General features: G+C 37.0%; 1 protein-coding gene across 1 annotated transcript in view; it reads right to left on the bottom strand.

The window, feature by feature from the left end:
- The window catches only part of LOC124162268 (DNA ligase 1-like), a 41,831-nt gene extending 19,749 nt beyond the window's left edge, over positions 1–22,082 (bottom strand). The window contains exons 1-2 of the mRNA XM_046538741.1: positions 21,731–22,082; positions 16,338–16,546 (exon numbers count right to left, since the gene is read on the bottom strand). Of these exons, the coding sequence (XP_046394697.1) occupies positions 16,338–16,533 (196 nt within the window). The 5' untranslated portion in view covers positions 16,534–16,546; positions 21,731–22,082. The remainder of the gene's footprint in view (positions 1–16,337; positions 16,547–21,730) is intronic.
- Between the last annotated feature and the right edge of the window lie 2,168 nt (positions 22,083–24,250).

Genomic DNA, 24,250 nt, shown 5'->3' with positions numbered 1-24,250 from the left:
GCCAATCAATCGCTGGATCCGGAGGAGAGCCTTCTGGAGTCCTGCATAGGGATCACGAATTATATGGCTAACGTGCGAAATTCATTTTCTTGATGTCTGATATTTCCCTTTGCAAGGTGTTTTATATAAAATTGTGAATTCCATTTAAGGTTTAACTTCCATGTTGAAGAGTTCAATTTGATGAAAATCAAGCAAGGCTAGCATGAAAAAAACTGCTGCCATAGCTCCTCAGAAGTGAACTTGTGAATGGATTATTCAGGTCAAAAATAAAAGAAAATACCAGTGGGGTAAAATTACACTTAATCGGAGGGTACGTAATTAACAGAAGTGGTGCTTATTAATTGTAGATTATCGCAGTGATTCATGTATTCGTTGCTTTTCGGGTTCTGCTGCGTTCTGAGGTTATAATATTAGACTTACAAAGATAATTGATACCATGGTGATTCGGCGAGCTTTTTAGTCTCCCCCTTATTTACTTCTCTTGTTGTTCATTTGTTTCTCATCAAGGTCAACGTGTCCAAATGTGTCGCTTGTGGATGGCATTTCAAAACCTCAAGACGTAGCAGACCCAAAAAACTGCGAAAACAGTGGTAGTGCTTCCTTTTAAAGCGATTCAACGTTTATTGCCGGTCTGCATTCGACTTAAGGGTTGGGGAAAGGCCATTAAGTAAGATAATAATCCAATCCCACCAAAATTGGTGTGGATAGCTTGACTTGAGTTTTCATTTGGGCTGACCGTTGTCTTTCGTTATCATTGCGCGGGAAGTCTTGTGATATTTTGTGAGAAAAAAGCAGTGGGGTAACTTTCATGTTTAGGGAGTCAATTTAAACAAATTTTAGTATTCAGATATTAAGTCGATGCGCATTCATTAAGTGAATGGTGATTGGCAGATATTGGCAAAAAGGTGTAAATATGTTGTAAATGAAAAAGAAAACCCTGTATCTTTCCCCATTCCTCCTATTTCATTATTTTTATTTTGAACAATTTAGCATTTTAAATGATAACTTTGACTGGCATAGTTATACGAGACAGTTGCAGGGAAATGATAATAAAAATACAGGGGGCGAAATACCCTAAAAATAAGTAGTATCCCTGGCATATACTTTAAACATTTCATTGAAACTTTAAAGGCAAGCGAATTCTATAAGTGACAATTTTCGTTCTTAGCTAGCAAATACTTTGAACATAGGCCCATAAATCTGTTGATTGGTTCAAAGCGGAGTATCAACCTTATGAGTATTAATCTTTTTGAAGTCTCCCATTAAAAATCCCGCTTTAGCGCGTGAAAATGCAGTTAAAATGATTTTTACGCTCGGAGCCCTAATGAAAGATTAAGCTGAATAACATCCTGGCGATTAATGAAATTTTGTGGAATGTTCAATATTGGGGAATTGGGTCGACTATTGGCAGCCGTGAATGCAGCCATGCATGAAGAAATTAACAGTATTGGCCTAGGCTATGTAGAGCTCCATAATGGTGTATTATCATTCCTGACTTTTTATTTGGATATATCATTATATATAAACAATTTTTCTCCGATTGGGATATTTTGAGTACGACGTCCCAAAATAATGGAACTCAAAGTGGTTCAACTTGTCATATTTTCACTTGAGTGTTATTTATTTATTGTACTCATAATTTTGAAAGAACATAACGATTTGGATTAAGTCGATTGATCATGGAGGAGTCATCCAAGGTGTGTATAATTGAACTACCACCTCTGATTTCGTTACATTCGCTGGAACATCAATTGTCCTCACTTTTTTCATACTCCTCAATAATCCTCAAGTTCTATCTATCTTTTCTATTTAATTCTATCTTTTAAAATATTTTTCTATTTTTTATTACCATAATCGTATTTTTTTAGCAAAAAAGTCTGATTATTTTTATGTTGGATTGGTCCGCTTTTAGTCACCTCAGAGGATCTTGTTATGAGGTTCTATTATTTTTTAACGTATTCATAAATTTATGGATGGCGTTGCGGCGTTATGGATTAGCTACTGCGTTATAATGTTGCTTATAGTCTTCGTAAACTCCCAAATATAATTTTCCCCTTACCTTGAAAGTGTGAAATTCTTGGCCCTAGTCAGGTGTCAACTCTACCCTTGCGTAGTAATATTAATATTCGGATTGAAGCGCTGAGTGATTTAGCAAACACATTTGTAATTGATAATAATTTTAGAGAGGTACTCTGTTGTAAAATCATTAAGAAAAAATTATCTTTGTTGATAAAAGTACGCTGGTTTTATGACTTACAACGCTGCTAAGTTTGATTCGTTGATGCTTTATTAACATAGCATAGAAATTTTATATGTACATGGCTATTATTAATGCTGTAATAAGTGGAGTTATCGGTAATGTATAGTTACGGAACCATCCCTATATTTTTAATATTTAGTTTTTGTCAGTCCGATATTAGAAGATAAATCGCATAAAAGGGTGACAAAAAAGCGGATCGATCCCCGAAAACTGAATAAAAATCGAAAAATAATGTTTGAGCATAGTTTAAAAAATTCAAATTGATCTTGTTGCCACGTTAGACAAAAATATTTATAAAAAACTATCTATTTCTACCAATTTCGATTGACTGATTAACTGAACCTCTTCCATCAATCTAGTTCAAACGTATGTCAAACGAGTGTTCATGATGGGAGAAAAACTCATAAGGAATGCGCTTGCTTTGTTTTGTCTGTGAATTTTTATTTGATATTTTTTTGCGTCGATTATTTAATTTTTTTCTTACTTCTCTACATGCCATAGTTCCTATCTTCTTGGTGGTGCAGGCGAAGGAAATTCATGGCCTAAATTGATTGGTCGGAGGAAAACGTATCTGAATCCGGAACGAAATGATTCATCGATATCAAGAATTTGACTTGATATTGGCTCTGCCCCCTGTTGAGAGGTGAATTTTGTATCTTATTTTTACTGATAACGACCGAAATTTTGTTGTAGATTCGAGTATAATTTCATGTTAATGGGTATGGATATCCCATTGGTTCCAAGAAGTCCTTGTGCTCAGGGAATTAGACTGTGTTCGAACCTTATCTTGCCCATTGCAGAAAAAAGGTAAAGAGTTGATACTATTAAAATTATAATATTATTGCTACTAAAAATTAAGTAAATAGTTGTTACTATCACAGGATGTGCCTAATACTTCTTTTTGTCTTATCATGAGCGCGTGAATATGACTGGGTCGTCTACTTCCTTCTCCATCTTAGGGCCGTGTTACATGGCAAATTTATTTATTCTAACTCTTTCGTAAACCCTTCCATACGGCAAATGGTATTGAGTAAAGAACCTAATTGCACGAATGAATATACGCAGAATATAACCTGTACTAATTTAGTTCAGTCAATTATACTATTTCACGTTCATTCGTTTATATAAAATCTTTCACCGCGCCCGTGAATACAAAATCGTGCGGAGTTTTCTGATGCAGTTCCATGTGCAATTTTATTCCCACTCCCCATTCACCAGAATACGGCTTAAGAATTCGCGTGTTTTAGATGTATGTGGCGGTTATATCGTGAGGGGCTCTGATTTTTTTTAAAGTCGTTAAAGATACACTGCCCTTCCTTTCCGAGCACGTTCACCTGGCCGTTGAACTTGGTGTTTGTACGAGGAAGGAACGCCAGCGCTCAAAAGGGAAAGTCGGAACCATTTATCCTTGTCACTCTTGAAGTGGGCGACAAAAATTAGGCAGGTCGCAAGGGTGTTTTGGGCGTCTCACGAAGTTTGCTGGAGAAGAAAGTAGACGACGATATGTCGAGTGCACTAACATTAAAAATTAAAGATAAAATCACTTTCCCGGACTTAAAACCAAGAGGTAAATGCCCCAATGGTTTCTGTGAGATAGTGAAGGGGGTTGTTTTACCCATAAATTTCTCTGTAATTTGGGACTAAATTACGCTGTAAAGACATTTATTGGCTCGTAAATAAATTTTAAGGCCCAATTTTCTCTTATTACCTCCAAGGAATATTATTGTTATTAGTAGTATTAATATTATCATGAGTATTCATTGGTTTCGGAGCCAAGACGCTACTATAATCCCAACCTGAAGAAAATAATTCTGAATCCGTAATGTTGCTGAAATAATCTTACCCCTATTGACGATAGAGCCTTGGAAAGATGTGCACGAACACATTCGGAGGTTTTTTTCATTCTCAATTACTAATACACGCATTATTACGTCAGTGATCGATAAGTGGTGAAACTGTTTATTAAATAGTTCAATTCTTATTTGTTATATGATAGGACTGTTAACTCTAATGAGCGTGGTGCCTCAATGGCATGAGCATTGGGTCTGATTGGTAACTGAATCCCTCGGACACTCCCAATTTTAAGTCCTTGTGGCTCAAGGATAGGAGCTGGCTCCCCTACCCTGACTATGGGCTCCACACTACTGCGATTAAGTTTTGGGTAAGCTTTTTCCTTACCTACCTTCGGGTTCAATCACTTGTGAGTGTTAAGTCTACCGAATCAGATCGAATGTTTTTTCAGTACAGATGACACTTATCAGCCAAAGATCCTATAATTTCTGTTGTTTTGATGTGAATTTATTTATAAGAGAAAATTTGTATCGCTGTCTTATATATGACGTATAAAATCCTTTATCGCTTCCGGTTTTTCGTGATTCTTACCTGGAACATCTAAATAGTTTCAAGAGTTCCATTGTGTTGTATTTCATTTCTAAATGCATAATATGCTGCTGTTTTTTTACCGAATAAGTTTATTTTATGCCTATACGAGGAATATAGGTCTTACACAACAAAATAAAATAATTTACATGGGATTATATTCTCCGAATCCATTTTTCGTAAATTTTGGCTATTTATCACTTGAATACCTACAGAGTATCATCAGAAGTGTTTTTGCCATTTTTCAGTTTTGCATTCATGCCGATGTATCATATTTTTTATTTGTTTGTTAAATTCTCTTTTTCGGTGTTTTCTTTTTCTTTGTAAATTGTACTATCTGTGATACTTATCGTAGCCTCCTTCACATATTATGAGCAAATTTTTTCTCCTGTTATTTTACAGTGTAATTTATTTACTTTTTTATTTCTCATGGGAGCACTGTGATCTTTCACAGCAAAATACAATAATTTAAATCGTATCGTATTCTCTGAACGCATTGCCGTAAATTATGGACGCCTGCTTAGGCTAAAATTTTCGCATACATCTACGCTATCCTCTCGGTCTCTTTCCAAGAAGCTCCGCTCAAGTTTCATAGAAGGAAAACAGATTCCAGAAATTAGAACGCGGAACTGATTCCGGGGAAGAGGGAGAGAGAAATAACCGTGTTACCAAGCCTGTCGCTATGTTTTCCATGAATGGTCATTACCCCCTTGGTGTCATATGTTCGTGCGTGAGGGAAACACGACCGTGCACGCGAAATAGGCGATCCATCGATTTCCTTACGATTATTTGTTCGGGGGTGGGAAGTGGCGGAGTGGGAAGTGTGGAGGAAATTTGTTGGGGGGAAGGGTTTGAGGCGATAATCGCGGGGAACGAGCGGGGTCGGGTGCTGGCGATGTAATCTCGGAAAGGCACGAAGGCACCTCTGGAAGCGCTGTCCCTTAAAGGCGCAGGCGATATGTGTCGGCGGCTTCGGTCTAAGGGAAGGTGGCGGAGAAGGGTGCTGGGGGCCATACCCTTTTTATATTTTCCCCCAAACAGCTTGCAAACAATCGGTTGAGCAGTCGGGTGTGCGGCACTTTTGGGAAGTCATGCTGGGTACTCGTTCGAGCACAAGACGGGCCGAAAGGACGTCGTTAAGGTGATACGGCGAGGCGGCTTTCTCTCTCGCCGGTGGGAGTTCCGACGGTGATCGCGCAAGGCGTGGAACGCGATGTCAACCGAGGATAAAAAATGCCCCCAGGAGTGCGAATTGAAGCGCTCCGCAATGGTTGCCTACGTGACCGATGTTTTCCTGTGGGGAATGTCAGAAATAGAACCCCCAACCCCGGGAAAGAAAAAATGATTCTGGCTGAGGTGTTTCTGCGGCTGCGGAGGAATCAATTTTTTTATGCGTTGACCTCTCGGCACGAGGGTGTATAAATAGGAATAAAAGAAAACAGGTAATTGATTAAGCACACTTCAGAATTCGTGTCCGATTCGAATGCATTATTTTTTCCGCCTGGAAATTTTATCGGTGCTAAGGGGCGAGATATATTTTCAAGCATGACCATATTCAAAAGATAATATTTAGTTTTAGTTTTTTAGAGTTTTTTACCTCTCCTGAAAATTATTTTGCCCAGGAACGCTAAATTTGAAGTTTTATCATGTTTTACGTCAGATTTCCAAATATATTAAATATATTTAGGAGTAATGGGTAAAAGTATGCGTACTGCTTTTACCAAAATTACGGGAAAAGGTTACGGAGGAAATTCTGATTCCAGCTTAATTGTTTGTCCTAAAAGCATTATTTATTATATAATGAAAAATCCATTGATATTTTACATACCTTTATAATCACTATGGGCGCAAAATTTCCCAGGCTGATTGTACCAAATTATTTTTTTCTTGGTCGACTGTTCATTTATTCTTATGCTGCGACTAGCGTTGGAAAGTCTTACCCGAACAACCTTGTGCTGGAATTTAGGGCAAAGGTTTGAGGGAGATGTTATCTTTTCTCTTGACCCTATCGTGTCAGAGTGGCTTAACGCAGGGAGTATCGAATAACTTGCGTGTATGCCAGTTTATGGTGGTGAAGTATATGGCACAGTAACGGCTGCATTAATACTTGACGCATAGATTCGGCTATCCTTTCATTGGTGCCATTTATACAACTCGGTCGAATTAATGCTATTCGACATAATTTTTCTCTTCATTCTTCAGAATATCCTTTCTACCGGATATATTGATATCTAAATTACGACAATATTTTATTTTTAATGTTTATAACTCCCGAGTCTGTTGATAAAACATTTCCTATATCCATACATAAACTCAAGTGAAGGCCCTAATTCTTGCCCTAAAAGTGACGACTGAATAAATGTTTCCAAATATTACTAAATTTGCTAATCTGGGTTTCTTTTCGTAAACTTATATGGCTGGTATTAATTCAGTGAAATGTGTTTGAATATATATCAGAATAATGGAATAAATTACGTATACGAATCCTAAAAAGTTTAACTCTTATCACATGCATTCATAAAAAGAATAATTTTTGTTGTTAAGTGTAAGCTTGAACAACTAATTACACAGGGAATCCATAAGATTTTAATTAAGGAAGTGATTGCGTGGAAAGTTTTTTATTTTTCTTCATCGAAGGAGTGTTTCAGTGATGTTTACTAAGAATTCATTAATATCCTAAGATGATTCATTTTATCGCATCTTATCGTAATTTTACCGATAAAATTATCGCCATTTGAATCGTTCATTGACACTCAATCAAAGCTCGAAGTGTTTTGATCGTAAGTGTGCCTCTCATCGCTTTTACCCGAGGAGTGACGGTGAAGGTTAATATTTGAGAAATACCCATGTGATGAGAAGATTTAAAGTAAATATAATGAATTTGATTCAGTAAATGCATGTAATAACTCTCTAATGTTTTCATGGTATGAAAAATTGATTGTGTTATTAATTATTCATTGAATATTTAGAAATGCTGTTTTAACTTTTCTATGAGACAAGTACCATTACGGCAGTTTGAGGCGTCTAAGTTTCATTGTCTTTTTTCTTCCACATCTCATTTCCATAGCCCTAATTGAAATCTTGATTCGGAGCATACGAGGACCGCAAGTATGTTATTACATACCTTAATTAATTATCTAAAAGAAAACTAAATTTAGTGCCTTGAAAATACATTTATGAATCCTTTAGAAAATTATCAAGCAATATCGTTGATTTTCCCTTTCTTAAATTGATATAAAATGATTTTTGTGTTTTTGAAATGTTTTTCACCCTTCCAGTCAAGCGCCTTGTGAGACCTGCCTTGACTTTCAGGCCTTGCGTCGTAACTCCTTGAAATGCGGCCCATATATTTTCCAGGTCAACTTTTGAATTAATGGCTTGGGTTTCCGCCCCAAAAAAATGCCTGGTGGATGGAAAAAAAGATCTGAGGTCTCACTGGAATGGGAAATATGCTCCTTTTTACTTAGCTCACGAGAGCTGCAGTCCTGAGGAAACTCGTGAGGTATGATGTCATGGTATATTTAGTTTAAGGCTAGCTTATGTTCTTCTCACACCATGGTTGGTGGGTGATGATACATGGGGAGAATTACTCTCAGTGATGCTTTTCGAATCAAATGATGAATTTTTCGTGCTTTGAAAATACTATTTTTTAAATTAGTCATTACTTTCAATGATTCAGTACTTTTTTAATTTACTTGAAAAACAAACAGAAAATGATCTTAAGTAGTGCAAAAATAAATTCTTTTTTGAATCTTGAGCCTTAGGTTCATTAATGTTTATTGGTCTCCATAATAAATTGAGAATACTGGCAGAAAATTTACAAAATAATATGCGGAACATAGATTAATAATGAACATTTTTGTTGCCCAATAACTCTCTGGTAAAAGTAGATGTTTCGAAGCTAAGGGAGTAGCATATGGTAGACATAAGTACCTGAACTGATCCTTCACTTTAAAATTCCATTGGAAATATAAGGCTCCATATCCCATTCTGTAGACGATTTCGGCTGGCCCCATTATTTTAAGGATCTTACTCATTTCACATTCTCAATAAATTTCGTCATTGCTTTTAAGAGAAAATAAATGAACCTGGGCTTTACATATTTCATCTAGATTTTTTATCGTTAAGAATATGTATTTTGTATAAAATGTCATCCCAATTTCCCATACATGAATATGTATAAATAATACCGCTTTCATCACTCTCAGGCATTATTCTCCAAGCTTAGGAGGAATTCTGCAAACTAATTTACGGGCCGTAGTTTCTACAATGAGTAACCTAATTTCTCGTCAGCTGCCTCATATTTTCAACATGCTAAGCGTTCATTAATTTTCATAAAGGTTTTACTACTTTCTGGAGACGGTCTCGATTCGGTTGGGAATATGAGTTTGGAATTTCATTAGTTTAGTTGAAAATTAATTGATATTTAAATGCTTGAAAAATCGACTATCATGTGTTGAGGAAATTGGGAATATCGTGAAATTTTCGCAGTAGCAAAAGCCTAAAACTTTCTTATTAACATGACGATTATTCACAAGAGGTAGTAACTACGAGTTTTATCCTTAAAGATGGCTTTAAACTTCAATTTATGTTTAAACTTCATGTTAGAATAGTTGGTTGGTATTTTTTGTAATTCCACGCTCTCCACCCTAGGAAAAAAATCAATTTTGGCACCCCGCTGCCAGGCTTTTTATGAAGCCCTGAGTGCTTTGTGGGGATAACATGACAGTAGCCCGCGCTCGTCGCGTGGAAGAAAGCCGGCCGCCGCTTCTCACTTTGCCCTCTTATCTTTATGGCCCTCCCCAACAAAGGGACAGTAAGTAGCTTTTGTGTTTTTCCCCATCAACTTGCATAGGTGTATGCCCCGAGCGAATACACTCACTTTGTCTCGGAGTGAGAAAGACACGTGCGCCCTAGGTTACATGGATTTGGTCATGAATGACCTTTTCATTTCTCCTAGTTTCCCCTTCTAAAATATAAGGATTTAATTTTGGTAACAACAGTCAATTTTGCCACTTAAATAAATGTTGAAATATATACATTTTAATGGTGAAACTTTTTTCGGCATTCACTGTGGAAATTATTTACTTTTATCTCCATAATTTTCTCACGTCTTGTATTTTCCATTTTTTTGGCTGAGATAAATGTACTGAAATCGAGTAAATATTTAAATTATAGAATATTTCAGTTAAAATATTAAGCGTTGAAATATTTCTGTGTCTTGAACACTTTACACGAAATCCATGAGAACTTAGTCAATTATTTGTGCCTCATTGCATTTCAACTATTTTAAGTTGGCAAATTCCCCAAAAATTTTTTCTTACGAAAATGTGGTTTGTGGTTTAGTGGAAAGCGACCGCTAGAGGCAAGTTTCATGCCTATACTGTGATGTTTCATTGAACGTAGTTTCAATTTCCACAGCTATCGAGATTTTGTGGCGCCGTGTATACTAGCTACCCGCAATACATTGCTCAATCACACGTAGTGTCAGCGAGGTAGCAGGGGTAAATAACACCTTTCATGTCATCCGGTGGTCTCCAAATCAATCACATACTGCAACATTTTAATCTCTTAAGGTCGTTTTACACGATGAATGATCATTCGAATAATCATTCGAACCGTTTCTGACATGATTTGTTTTCGAAGTTGCCGACGACGGAATCCTCCGATAACGTGTGCGCTTAAATATAAAATGTGTATTGCTTTGACTTTCGTTGGGGCATGACGGACTAAGTAATGAGAGGGATCCAAACGGTCGTAGTGGATAGCGGAAAAATACTTTAAGAAATCGCTGCTGTCGTGCCTTTTTTGATCCCGTAACGAAGTAATAAGTTGTTTTCGCTTCTGTGCAACCATACGAGGGCTTCAAGATAGTTCGATCTAGAACATGAACCCAAGGAAACTTACTCTGCAAATGGTTATCCGAAGTTTTTCCCCTTCTGATTCGGTAAATTAAAAAGTGAGTGAAAAAATAATAAGAAGGAGAACTATACGTTGTTTTTCGATTAGAAAACCTTTGGATACAAGACCCTAATTGGCACCGCAGCGTCCAGCACCAATAAAAAAAGCACAATAAGCTTAGAGCATAGGCTCTGCAAGGGTGGAGGCAAGGAATTTTTATGTTTGGGGTCCCGTCTGGTGCACGGCCTTTACAATGTTGTCGAACAAAGGTCATTCCTGTGCAATAAAGTGAAGGTACTGGGAAGAGAAAAAAGGAAGGGGCCTGCTCTATTTCCGAAGGAGTGCGCATAAGCATCCTCATAATTTCTACCATTAAGTTGGCTCAATGTTATTTCAATGCTTGCTACTTCCCAATTTCCGCAAGGCTACGAATGCTCTCACGTTTTCTTACGGGATATTGCGCGTAATTACAGTTAAATGTGTGCCTAAATAAGTGTGTTAAATAAGTGTTTAAATTAGTCACCACATAGAATTCACTTTTCTTTAAATATCGATGCAGGGGAAGATATTGGGCTGCGACATTCATGGATTAGTTTATGGGGTTTGCCCTTTGACTTTTAGGCAATATTGTGACTTCATAGGTGGGCCAATATGCTGTAACGGCTCGTTTTCGTTGAAATGAGTTTACCGAATTAACACAGATTTTGTCATTATTTGGGTCTATCACCCTAATGTTTTGCGTTCCAATCATACCGTATAGTTTGATAATTGCCAATGAACAAAATATCGATCTAATCTTGAAGAAAAACGACATTTTAATTGAATGAAAAGTCACCGCGTAAAGCGGCCTTTACTATCATAAGTCACTCATTCATTTATAAATAAGTGGACTGTCTTTTAAAAGCAATGTGTTTTGGAAAAGTTAAAATATATTCAATAGTATTCTGAGACGTACTATTTTGTAAATTAAATAAACCATTATGTCTTCAATACTTTGTGTAATTTATTGGTAAATTTAAGGGACCATCAGGAAAAGAAATTAAGTAATTTTCTATTATTTGGTCTTAAAATTTGAATAATATCATTTGAATTTGTTTGAATTCCGTTGTTCTATATTTTGAAATAGCACTTGCTAGACCCCTTACCTCGTGTTGTACAGCCCAATTAGTTCTCTGTTGGAACTGGAAATTAAATGTGTTATCTCATGATGCTACCTTAGTATTAGCACGTGTTTCTCAGTATCTCCAGGAGAACGAAACAAAGGAATCGGAATAAATCATCCCCGGAGACAGATAAAGGGAGTAGATTTGTTACAGTGAAAGTGACCTTTCTGTTACCACGTATCAACCATTCTAAGAACATTTAAAATAACATTCCTTGAATTTTCATTTCGTCGTTATTAAACGTATCTTCTCTTTATCGAGGTATCAGCGTTCTTTTTTTATTTAGAAGTTGCTATTTCACGACATCTTGTCAAAGAATTTAGAATTTTACGATTCTTCGCGTTTACTGCTCGTATTTATGAACTCGTTCTTATATCTCATTTTCGAATGGTAAAATTTTATTCGCTCAACAAGAATATGTTTACCGAAATTTGTAGACTGCCTGATTCAAGGAAAGGTTTTCCCTCACATTTTATGAATTCAATGAATTAACTGTTGTATTCGGGGACTGTCAGTTTTTGGGCCGTCATTGTGTTATGAAAGTGCATTTTAAATGTAAAAAGACCTCTTCATTTCAGACGATAAAGTAGTTGAAGCTAAGCTAACATGGCTTATTTTAGGGGAGGGTGATTATCTAAGTCTTGTGCTATCTGTCTTACCCCAGTGAAAACTGTTTATCAAACGAGAAGGGATGGAAGTGAGCGATAACGTTTCGCCTAGGCATAGGTCAAATGGAACAACTTAACGTGGTAACCATTCACTAGGTCTTTCATCGATCGCACGGGTGCGTATTGATGCTTGGTACTTAATTAGCGGTATGTAAATGATCAATTGGTCACCACACGCCCTCTAAGCGCGCTTGCCTCATGGGGATTGCATGTTATCATTAGGAATCTGCTCAGTGTGCCATCATAGCTTTCAGCTGGAATGCATAGGTTTCCCAGGAAGGGGTGCTTCGCATGTAAAGGAATCTTATATCCAGATTTTCTTTATTGCAGGGCACTCGTAGCGAACAGTTGCGTGCATAAATTCGTGCATCAGCGCGTTTGATGCTCATGACCTTAAACTACACACATATTACTTATGATAATCCTTTTCGTCTTACATAAGACGTTTCATCTCCAGTTATACTCTTTTTCATTTAGAAAAAATGAATCATTATTAAATGGAAGTCCCGCCACACTCGGAAATTGGGAACTTATTAGACGATTAATAGCCCAAATTGGAAAGCTTTTCCTTTTGTTAAATTCGAGGTACTAGTTGTTGCAATCCCTCATTCATTTATTTACAAATGCAAATTCCGGTGATGGTGAAGAATACATAGACCTTCTTGGGTGATATGTGAGAGCACGTTAAGAATATTTGTATGTCCGTTAGAAGAGTTGAGAGAACAATCAAGAACAGTTGTATGTACTTTGAAGACCAGTCTCCATCTTTTCCCTTTTGAAGAGAGTACAACAATAACGCCGAATTTCTCTCAACTACCCAACTTAATGGTGCTCATGAATTATGATTTCGATCGACTCCTCAATACAAGCATTCATTAAAATCGCAATCCTCGAGTAGATGATATCTAGGAATGCGTCACATGATATCTCTAGGGAAAGGAACTGCCTCCTCACTTCCCTGAGTGTGTGGAATTAATTTGTTTGTGGGTTAGTCTGGGGTGACCTCTAACTTCACCTTTCCAAATCAAACTTCTTGTTGAATCACGGAGTGAGTGAATAATATAATATGTAACGGTAGGCGCTCAGTCGACTTAGAGCTAATTCACAAATCTAAATGAAGGAATTATATGATATCGGGATTATATATGGGTAATCAATAATAGCGGACATAAGAAAAACTGAAGAATAAATCTCATAAAATTCCTCGTAAGCTTATTTTACGATCTGTATCTTACTTACTTACGATTGACCCTTACTCATATTCAGGTCTGAAATCTTATTTGAATGTCAAGAATTTTGTGAAAGTTTTTTTTTGTTTAGAAAAATAGAAACGAAATCTCGAATAAAATGTCGGCTGCATTGAAATAATTGGTACATGAGGTCCTACTGACATCCCAATCGATACATAAGAGAACAATGTAGGTAATGCAGAAATTAATATATAATTTGGCCGTTCTAACTTATTCGGGAACGTTGTATCGTAAAGTATCGTTTTTGAGGTACACTTTAAAATTTTCGTTGTAGGGAACAACTGAAAATGGCTTCATAGCGTTTCGCACGAATGCTTAGAACGAATAGTGCTTGCTGCAACGTGAGCCGTAAAAGTCTCTCTTCGAATATATCCTAGTATATTCATAAATTTTACTTATCTGACGGAGGTTAGTGGGTCGATAATCTAGGTACAGGCATCCTAAAAGGGCGCGACTGCACAAATTTCAGATTTTCATTGTGTTGGGTATGTGATAAAATACTCTAATGCATAAAAATTGGTTTTCGATGGGTATTGCGTTTTCTCTGGACCAATTTTTTAAATTCTAATACACTTTTTGGTATAAAAATGTACGATGGAAGGCTATGGCATCGCATACAGAAATGAAATTCCTGTCAAAAATGCGGCTAGGTGCATAAGTTCTAGTGACGGTGCAATATAAGTCACTAATCTAAGTGTTGAAACTGTTAAATAATTGCAAGCTTCAATGAGATACATCGGCTTAGTGCCTTTTCTTGAATGCTTATTCTTATTGCAACTGGAATAATAACATAAACCAACTGTATCTGCTTCTTTATTTAGACAGATTATTACTTTATTCCCAGTGGACATCAACGATATCAGAAGGTTCATTCTGACGAATGAAGAGGTAGTGCGTAGTGGTTGAAATGCTGCGAAATGAATCGCATAAATTTCTTTATTTAGTCCATATTTTCGTTGACAATAAATATGATAAGTAAATAGGAATATGAGGGCATATTTTGTTTGAGCTTTTCGTTTCGTAAATAAATCTTTCGTAAATAAAGTTTTTATTATTGTAAGTGAAGTTATGGGATTTAAAATTTGTCGCAGAGGCAATTACTCTACTATTGATATATTACCAAAAGCCTGGTGAATACAAGTAAGTATATTTTTAGAAACATAACTACATTATATGGGTGCTTTTTGATTACTCTGGAAATCTACTTCACCAAATATATTAGTGCTCTCTATCCATGGTTCGTATTTTAGTAATTACGTTGCATCCATTGCATAATTCTAAGTACCATGCATGAACTAAAAAACGAACTATAAATTACTCTATGCGTGATAATAACTTTTATAAATTTATCCAGCCTCTTTATTTAGGAATACTGGTTTCCTGCGTATACTTTGCCACGGTAACTTTTCGGTAGCCACTTACAACTTTATGAATAAAATTTTATGATTTCTGTGACATGACGAGGAATTGAATAGGATGCTGAAAAGCTAAATTTGGCAGAAAATGTCTGTATATAGTCACTTCATGATTGAAATTCTTAATTTTACTTTCTTTTTAGTTGAACTTACGATTGAAATTCAATTAGAAGAATATAAAAATTGAAATCTCTTTCCAACGGGAAATTATTTGGTGAATGTGACATAATTTGTCTTATTTTACCATTATGAAGGGTATAATGAGGTAATGCATGAAGTCCCCGAGTATTCGCTTAAAAGTACTGTTCTCTTTAACTTGGATGGAGCCATCCAAATAAAAATCTTCCCTTAATTATCTTGCTTTATTAATTAAAATAGAAAAACATGTTTTATTGCCATCTTGGTTTTATTCACCGAAAATCTTTTCATGCCAGAATTTAGCTATTGTTAACTGTGGCAAAGTGACAGGAATCCAGGCTTGGGTTACATTTCAGAATGAAACTCTTAAGCCAACACTATTTTCATAATTCATGGCCACAAGCATAACTCAGTGTAAGCCATTGAAATGTAAACCGTAACCTTATACCCCCACAGTAATTTATATAAGCAGCGACATGATTGGCCGGAGACGGCGTTTTACATCGCAACCCTGATCGTGCTCCAATAAATTATTGCTGTGGTACAAGGTGGCGTGATCAATTCCTCTCCGGAAAGAAGTTCACGTTGGTGGACGGAATAATTATAACATTCTCCGCTTTTTTGGAAGACTGAAATGTATGTACAGAAAACTCTCCCCCACATGGTAGGCAGGGCTGGGCGGTATTTCAAAACACCTATTTGAAATAAATTTGCATTTGGTATTTCAAATATGTGATCCGAATGAATGTTTGTATTTAAATATAGATTTTTGGTATTTTCCCATTCTAAAATACAAAATAAATTTTTTAAATACTTTTGAAGTAACTCTGATAACACTTCTGTAACATTATGCTTCAGAGATTACTTCGTTTTCGTTAGAATCGTTTTCTCCATTTTTACAACTATCCATTACGTGCCAAGACAGGTTATATTTTTTAAGATCTCTTAGTTTCCATAAAAATTTATCCTATATTTCAAAAGGTATTCAAAACACTATTTTCATAGTTTTTTTTTCAAATACCCTAGCCAAAGGTATTTTGTATTTTTCATTTCAAATGCATTTGAAGCGGCATTTTGTATTTCAAATAGGCACTCCTCGGCCTGTATTTTGCCCAGCCCTGATGGTTGGTATGTGCGCAGCATTGGTAATATGCGAGAGTCACCTGACAACTTTCTGAAATTGGTCTCAGCGAAAAATGAGACGACGCCTTCTCCGCCGCCCGCGACCCCGTTGCCGGCTTCGTCGAGGATGTTGGCCACGGCGTCGTTGTATCCCCCAGCAGTCTTCGTTTGGTCCCGCCTCTCCTTCTGCTTCTTTTTGATCATTGTCGTCGACGGCGCACTGCTGGCGCAGCCCATTCGTTATCACCTCCTGCAATACATGTCACTCTCGTGAGTATCCGCAATGACGACGCAGAATGTTTTTTTTTTACTAAGAAAAAAATCATCCCCCCTCCTCACTCTGCCAACCGCGAAGGAATGAGGGTAATGTCACGTGAAGACCCCCTCCTTTCCGCGTTATTCGAAGTAATTTTCATGCGATTTCGGGTGAACATGGGGTTTTAATCACGGCGTCCGCCTCTTTTTATTTTGGTGCAATTTCCGTGGAGGAAAATATCATTCATCTTGACCGAGATGCAAACCCGAATCCTCCGAATTCCCGAAAAGTCCACAAATTTCCACAGAGGAGAATGCTGCCTCAGTAGCTTAACTGGCTAAAACACTCGGCCGGTAATCATGAGATCCCGGTTCAAATTCCGCTCAAGGCGAATGATTTTTTCAATGTGGAATTTTCGCACATTTGTAAATCGCGGGTTACTCCCTGAACTTATCATCGTGGCTAGTCCCTTGACATAATTTAGCTATTGTCGGTATTAGATATTTTTCCCCTGCAAACTGAAACTTTTCATCGAACAATAGGCTAATATAACTTAATTTTCAAGTTTACTATATCCATAATGGTTGTTTTTTTTGTTTTTGTTGGTTTTGGCATTGTTTTGAAAATTGATATATTATTTTAAAAAGTTGTTTAAGCATCTTCAAAAGTGATCCCTACTCCTACATTAGTCAAGAGTGTATAATTCTAGGTTTCCGGTCGAATGCTTCATCAAAACTTTAGGCTAAAGTACTCGGCTAAAATTTGAGGGATCCGGTTTCAAATTCCGGTCAAGGCGAATTAATTTTTTCCCTCTTTGAGAATTTCGCATATTTGTGCATTGCGGATGACTCCGTAAAGTTATCTCCGTGGCTTGTCTCAGTGTACTAGAATTTGTCTTTTGTCTTGAAGAAATTAAGTTGTGATTAAAGTGAATTAAAGTACCTCATAGTTGTTGATGAGTGTGGTTTATTGTTATGGAGAGAAGAGAAATTGAAGTAATTATTGTAGCAAATGAAGGATTCGTGGAACTAAAATTAATTCAGAGTAAAAGAATTTATTATTACCAAGGGAAATTATTCATCAGAAAAACTTTGTCAACATTCACTACATTCACTCTGTCATAACATACGCTAACAGTCACTACATTTTGAGGCCTCATGACAGGATGTGTCGATGCTTTTAACTTATTTTGGCGAGGAAAAGTAAATACTCTAAGTATACAATGTAAAATTTCTCTCATCAGTGGTGATACAAAGGAAATATTACATTGCCTTACCCCTAATATCGGTATTTTTCGATATTTTTATTTGCGGCAGTTTGTAAACGTATAGAGAAGAGATTTGGTATTGAATGTATTTAATTTTCTTGCATTTTGCAAAAAAGTGCCTTGAATCATATAATTACTCCTATTTCACCGCCAAATTGTTTTAGCGTCATGATTTATGACTTATTTTAAAGCTAAGACTTTGCGTAAGACACTAAATGTAGAAAAAATGATTAAATAATCTTTTCTATTATTTCATTGAAATGTTTTAAAATTGTTAATGACTTATTCTCAAACTCTCCATCTCAGAATTGGTTCAAACTTTTATTTTATAATTTAAACGCCTCTATCCTTATGTTCCAAAAATAAAATTTAGTGGCAACTCATAAATGGATTTTTATAAAATATTTCAACATTTACATATTTTACCGGCGCGGCGTTCCAGCTCCTCCATTAGAAATACCGTAGGCGAATAATGTATGCCTGCGGGCGTGATGACTGCGCCAGACTATCGTAGTATGACCTACAGCTTCCATTTTTCACTACCAACCCCACCAATGCGTATTATCGATATTATTAACTATATGATTTTGACGAGCCCCATACGAGAGCTGCACAGAAAATCTGGATCAAACAACCGGCTAGTATAACTTAATTTTTAAGTTTAGTTATCCTATAATGGTTTAGTAAGATATTACTCATTGTTTTGAAAAGATGAGACATTTTTTTTTAATCGTTTGAACATATTCAAAAGTGATCTGTGCGTAAAAAGTACTCGTTTTATTTGTACATTGGTTCTCGTCATTTTGGTTGCAAGTCAATGGTTATTCGACGTTTTAAATGTGAATCTTACAGCTTCAAAGTGACAGTATCTTCATTTAAACCATTTTATCATCCAAGTGATTTGCATTTTTGATGCAACGCTAACTGCTGCAGGAAAGTTTACTAATATTAGTTTTTACTGTTTAGTTCAAACAGTGTTCGAAGTGAAATTTTCGTTATAGCTCAGTCAAAAATTTTTTTTCACCTAAAAGTTCCTCGGAGAAACAACCCATCATTATCGTGCGACTGAGACGAGATGGTTATTGGTTATTAACTATCTGGAACTATCGCTGTAAGTTTTACCTTATTTTTTCGCATAAAGGCTTGGTTCTCTACTGTAGATCAACATCGAGAAACTACTGCTAACAGTGGTGATGAAATCGATGTTTTTTTTAATTTCATAAAACTTTCTCAAAATGCTAATATAAATGCCATTAGATTCCGCTTGAATCCACCGGCGGTAATTAATCAGATTGGTACATCATGCCACTCATTGATTACGGGTATTTAATAATGAATGGGGTACGCTAAGTATCCATACATAAGTATTATATTTAATCTCCTCAAGAATAAAATTAATTTCGTGCCTCAAGATGGGTGAAAAATAGATCGCTTTAGCTGACTAGGATGAAGGCAAAATTTTTCTTCTGGTTGTGACGCGTTGGTATCACTGACAGTCGGTTCTCACAATTGCTTTTAGCAGAAAGTTTTTATATTTTTACTTAATTAAATGGTGGATATTAGTCAAAGTGGTTAGGTTACAATAGATGGCTTTCCAAAGGGCAGATGAGCCTGACAGCATGGCAATTATTTTTATTATAATTATTTTTACTCCCAACTCCATTCAATCTTCGACTTCCCTGTTAAATCTACACTCTCGGTGCCATCGGCAAATTTCATCACATTATACTTAGCAGTTTCCCGCGTGATTTAAAATAATAGCTCGCGTAATGAGGTGATCTCATTGATATCAGTGACGTTGTCAGGCGTTTCCATGTGGGACCATTGCATGCTGAAGTAATACAGTAACTTTGCAATAAAAGATAAAACCTAATATACTGGTGTTTGCATAACTTAACACTACCATGCCCGGCATAATCAGGTATGATATATTAATTTGCAAAACCTGTAGTTTTATATCAGGATGGAATTCACAGTGAAAAAAACATGCCACTCGACCAGGATTTCCCAATTGGAAGTCAGCTCAGTTACCAGGTATCCCTTTATGCAATTCGCTTCAAAAATACAATGCGGTTGGGGCAAAGCAAAGTATGATAACTTGATGTGGTAACTTGCAGCATCTCTAACCGGCATTTAGAAAATTCAGGATCGAAAACCGGACGTGTCACACGATTACTAATCGGCGAATCCCATCCTTGGTGTATGCTTTGCTTGAGCGCGTGACTGCGCACCAATTCTTTTATGCATGCGGCGCGTTTGGAAAACCTGTCTCACATTCTGCACTTCAACCCTATGTTTGGTTTTGATAGGTGAGGGTAGAGCTCGCTGAAGACTAAGCCATGTACGAAAGATATTCATGGTAGGGGGGTCAGCTTCTTCCCTGATTCACGTCGCATTTGAAAAGCGTAATGAACGTAATCTTCGAGTTAAAAGAAGCATCACTCTTTCCTAATAAGTCTTTTTTCCGGTGACGTAATAATCGTTTAAAGCTTTCATATTAAAATTTTGTGGAGTAAATGGGGTAGGCAATTCTCTGCATTTGCCTGAATCTCGAATTTCAAAATGTTAACTCCATATTTTCTTAAAAGTATTTGAGGTGCGGGCAAATATCAAAGTAGTTTGTACGACTCGGAAAATGACAAGATGACATGGTGAATTTAATAAGAGTTCAGCGTCACCAAAAAGACCAACTACTACCGCTCGAGAGGGCGTAATGCGTTGTCTCGTTTTGGTACTGAGTCAATGACAGATTTTCCGCCACAGAAACTAAAGAACCGTTTCGCAGTCACGCGCTCTAGTGCAAAATTTACATACGCCAAGGATGGTAATCCCTGCGAAATAATCATGTGGCCTCGCTGAGACTTGATCCCCCATCTCCCACACTGGCATTCGCCCAAGAATCGGTTGAAACTTAGGCTACGGTTACTATGCGTGCGAGTTCTGACCAAAATTTGTTTGAACGAGTACGTACGAATTTGTCCGAGCAAACAAAAGCCTGTTTTCCAATTAGAGTGTTTACACTGACAGCGACTACCACGTGAGAACATGCGCGAGGACGTCAGAAGTAGTTGAGCGATCAAGTAAATTTGATTTTTTTTCGCGCGATTTGCGTCTTTTTTGGGTGTCTTATTGGTGTTAGTGTTTTATCGTTTTATTAGTGAGTTGAATTTCGAGTGATTTGGTTGTTTCACCATGGATAAGGATAGGAGAAATTGATAAGTCTTGTGTACGGGAACAGGTGTTTGGAGTATATGAGAGACAAAAACTATCACAACAGAGATATTTCTCGGCAAAATTTCAACTTAATCAACGAACTTTCAAGGAAATATAAATGTAATAATAATTATTCATCAAATTCTTCCATCTTTGGAGTGCGGCAGAAACGTACTGACCAAGGGGACTTCATAGAGGAGGCCCAAGTCCATCCCATTGAAGGCTGATTTACGTATGTTGCCTCTTCGGTCGAATTTTAATCTGTTTTTAAAGTGTCCGCTCCAAGGCGATGAGTGCAATGCGATCCACTTTTCTCCAATACTCTGCAGGAAAATTTTTGCAATTGCGAGGAATAGCATTGGGCTTTTATGAATTCGATAGATCACATCATCATGTATATAAATTTCGATTAAAACCGCTGATTATACCTTATTTCCCCATGAAACTCGGATCAATTTCCCCGTCAGCGACGCAAGTGACGACTTTTGTTAACCCATTTAAATGCACCGTGAGTGACAACACGTTTATAGGCCTACTTGAGCATCCTCTTCTGTAATATTCGTGGTACTGACTATCAGAAAACGCGCGCAGTGTAAAAACCGTGTTCTAACGAGGATTTCGGACATACTCGTCAGAAAAATTTTTCGTCAGAACTCGCATGTATATTAACCATAACCTCAGGTGGCGTACCCCCATACCTTTGCGATTGGATTGTGGCTCTTCGTCAAATCACTCCTCCTAGCTCTCCTGTGCTTGCGGTGTCGGAGAATTTCCCGCGCTCCTTTTTCATTTAAAGGGCTCTTTCTGGCCGTTTCCTCTGGCGCCTCTTCCTCGGCGTCGTCGCCTCAACGCGGGCTGTCGCGTCCTCCGCCGCCGCCGCTTGGTCGAACCCCGGAGTCGTAGACGACGAAGACCCAGCCGCTGATGCTGCACGTGGAGGACGCAGACGGACCCACGCGGACGCGTTCGGTAGACTCTCCCCGCTCGAAGTCGACAGCTCACTTCTTCTGACTCCTCGGCGGGGATTTCGCGTGAGGTGTTTCGTGCTCCGACCGGCCGTCGTCTTCATCGATTTCAAATGGCATGCGAGCCGAGACGAAAGACTTTTATGTGGAGTTGCTCCGTTTTGCGCGTGCGCCTTCGAAAAGGTTAAACGGGACAGGACCTTGCCGCAAGGAAACCGTGAGAGAGAAAAATCCGAATCTTTTTTAATTTGCGAACTTCAATTTTCGCTTCGAGATTAGCCGCGTTAATTTATTCCCCTTGCGTTATCGCGTCACTCCTCGTTCTGTTCATGGCATTGGTAATTATAATTGAAAAAATTCATGCGGTCATTGTTGACCCTCCTGCGTGTATGCGTCATTCATTAATGTCCCTCGTAAGCGTTTAATCTGAATTCTGCATGCCATTTGCTAATTTTCAGGTGGCAGCCGCCGCGTCAGATTCGCACCTTAGGTAACTAGAGGGTTTAAATCTTAGTGTCGCCTTGGAACTTTTCGAGGTTTCGTTTATAAATGGCGCTAAAATTGGTTTTGCTACCAAGCGAATGTACACAAATGGCACGTCCGGTATGGTATGTCCGTACACAAATGAAAATTCAACTTTGTAAAAGATAGTTAAGTATTATTAATAGTACTTACGGTATCAACTTTTGACTTACACTTCAAGATATGTACTTTTACAGGTTACGCCTTATTTTTTAATATACCTGCAAACATCATTAATTTGTTTCCAAATAAAAAACGGCGGAGGAATGCGAAATTTAAAATGCTCATATTCGTAAATCACTTTCGTTTAATTCAATTTCATTTTCCTCGTTTTCGTATCTGAATAACCTTACTATAGTTGGTCCTATGATGCCTACCTTTAATGAAAATAGTTATAAGTTTGCGTTATCATGGAGAATAAATACAAGTATGATGATATCACACTTAAAGCCAATTTTCATCTCTGATTACTCTCCAGGAAAGAAATGAAATTCAAATAACATTTTCATAAAAAATAAGTTAGATATTTTACTAAAGAAATTAAATGGATTCATTTAGTTTTCCTCTCAAGAAGCTCTGCGAAGAGTCTTGCGCAATTTGCATTCTGATAGTGATAATTTTTGTTCATTTCCAACCGTCAAACTTTTTTTCAAAATATCTAGAAATAGATTATCTAAGGAATGCCTTGCCTATTTTTTTTTAGGAAGTTTGACCATCGTGCATATATCATTGGTTATGGTTACTACTGCAGACTTTTCAGAGGTAATTAAATTTCGTAACATCATAACATTTACCGTCATTTATCAGAAATCTAGATTTAGGACTGTATTTAACACACTTTGCTTGTGGTTTCATTATTTTATTTATCCTGCGTATCATTGTATCTTTCTAGGTATCAGCGTAGGCATACAGTTAAAAAAATTAATAGCCCCGAGGAAAACCTTTCTCACTCGTTAATTCGAATTGAAACGTTTGAAATGAGAGAAAATTCATGTTTATCACGTTGGTTTGGGCAATAATCGAAGCATATTTATAGGGCGTTACCGTTTTGTTATGGAATTTGCTTTATCATGTGGTGCTAATATTTCGGGTTGTTGTAAATCTGTTATTATCATTTTGCATTGTAGATACTAATAATGAGTTAGTGCAGATGAAGCATGGATTAAGGAAATAATCCTCAATAGCTATCACCCAAATCGCATCCATGTGAATTATCCCTGGTGATATAACGGAGAGAATCACCCTTGGAATTACGCTAGTGATTGTATCCTAATATAAACCAACCAAAAAGTTCACGAAGAAAGTAAAGCCATGAATTTTTTGCACTTTTTGTTGATTCGCATTATCTTTCACAGTAGACTTTTATTTTGTGTCTGCTATCGCGAAAGCAAATTATCTACACTTTAATGCTGGTATTGGTTTTCCAATATGATAGGATACTGATTGTTCGAAATTGCGGGGCCAAAAACAATTTGTGATCTATCTGAATCATTCGTTTTGTTTGTGATGTGTGAGTGCGTACTCTCCGTCATAAATAAGCAGAAAATTATCAGCGAAAGATATCTTACCAGTAAAATGAATCATTTCCAGTCAGTCCGTTTCTGAGTATCGTATACTCATTAAGAGATTTTTGAGTACGTAAATCATCATATAATGATTTGCGATTATCAATGATTTTTTTCTTTAGAGGACGCATTACCCCAGAATGGTCGTATTTCGTTATTTTCCGTG

Source organism: Ischnura elegans, chromosome 7, assembly GCF_921293095.1.
Source record: "Ischnura elegans chromosome 7, ioIscEleg1.1, whole genome shotgun sequence".
Classification (NCBI taxonomy): domain Eukaryota; kingdom Metazoa; phylum Arthropoda; class Insecta; order Odonata; family Coenagrionidae; genus Ischnura; species Ischnura elegans.
This window is presented reverse-complemented; position numbering and strand designations above follow the sequence as displayed.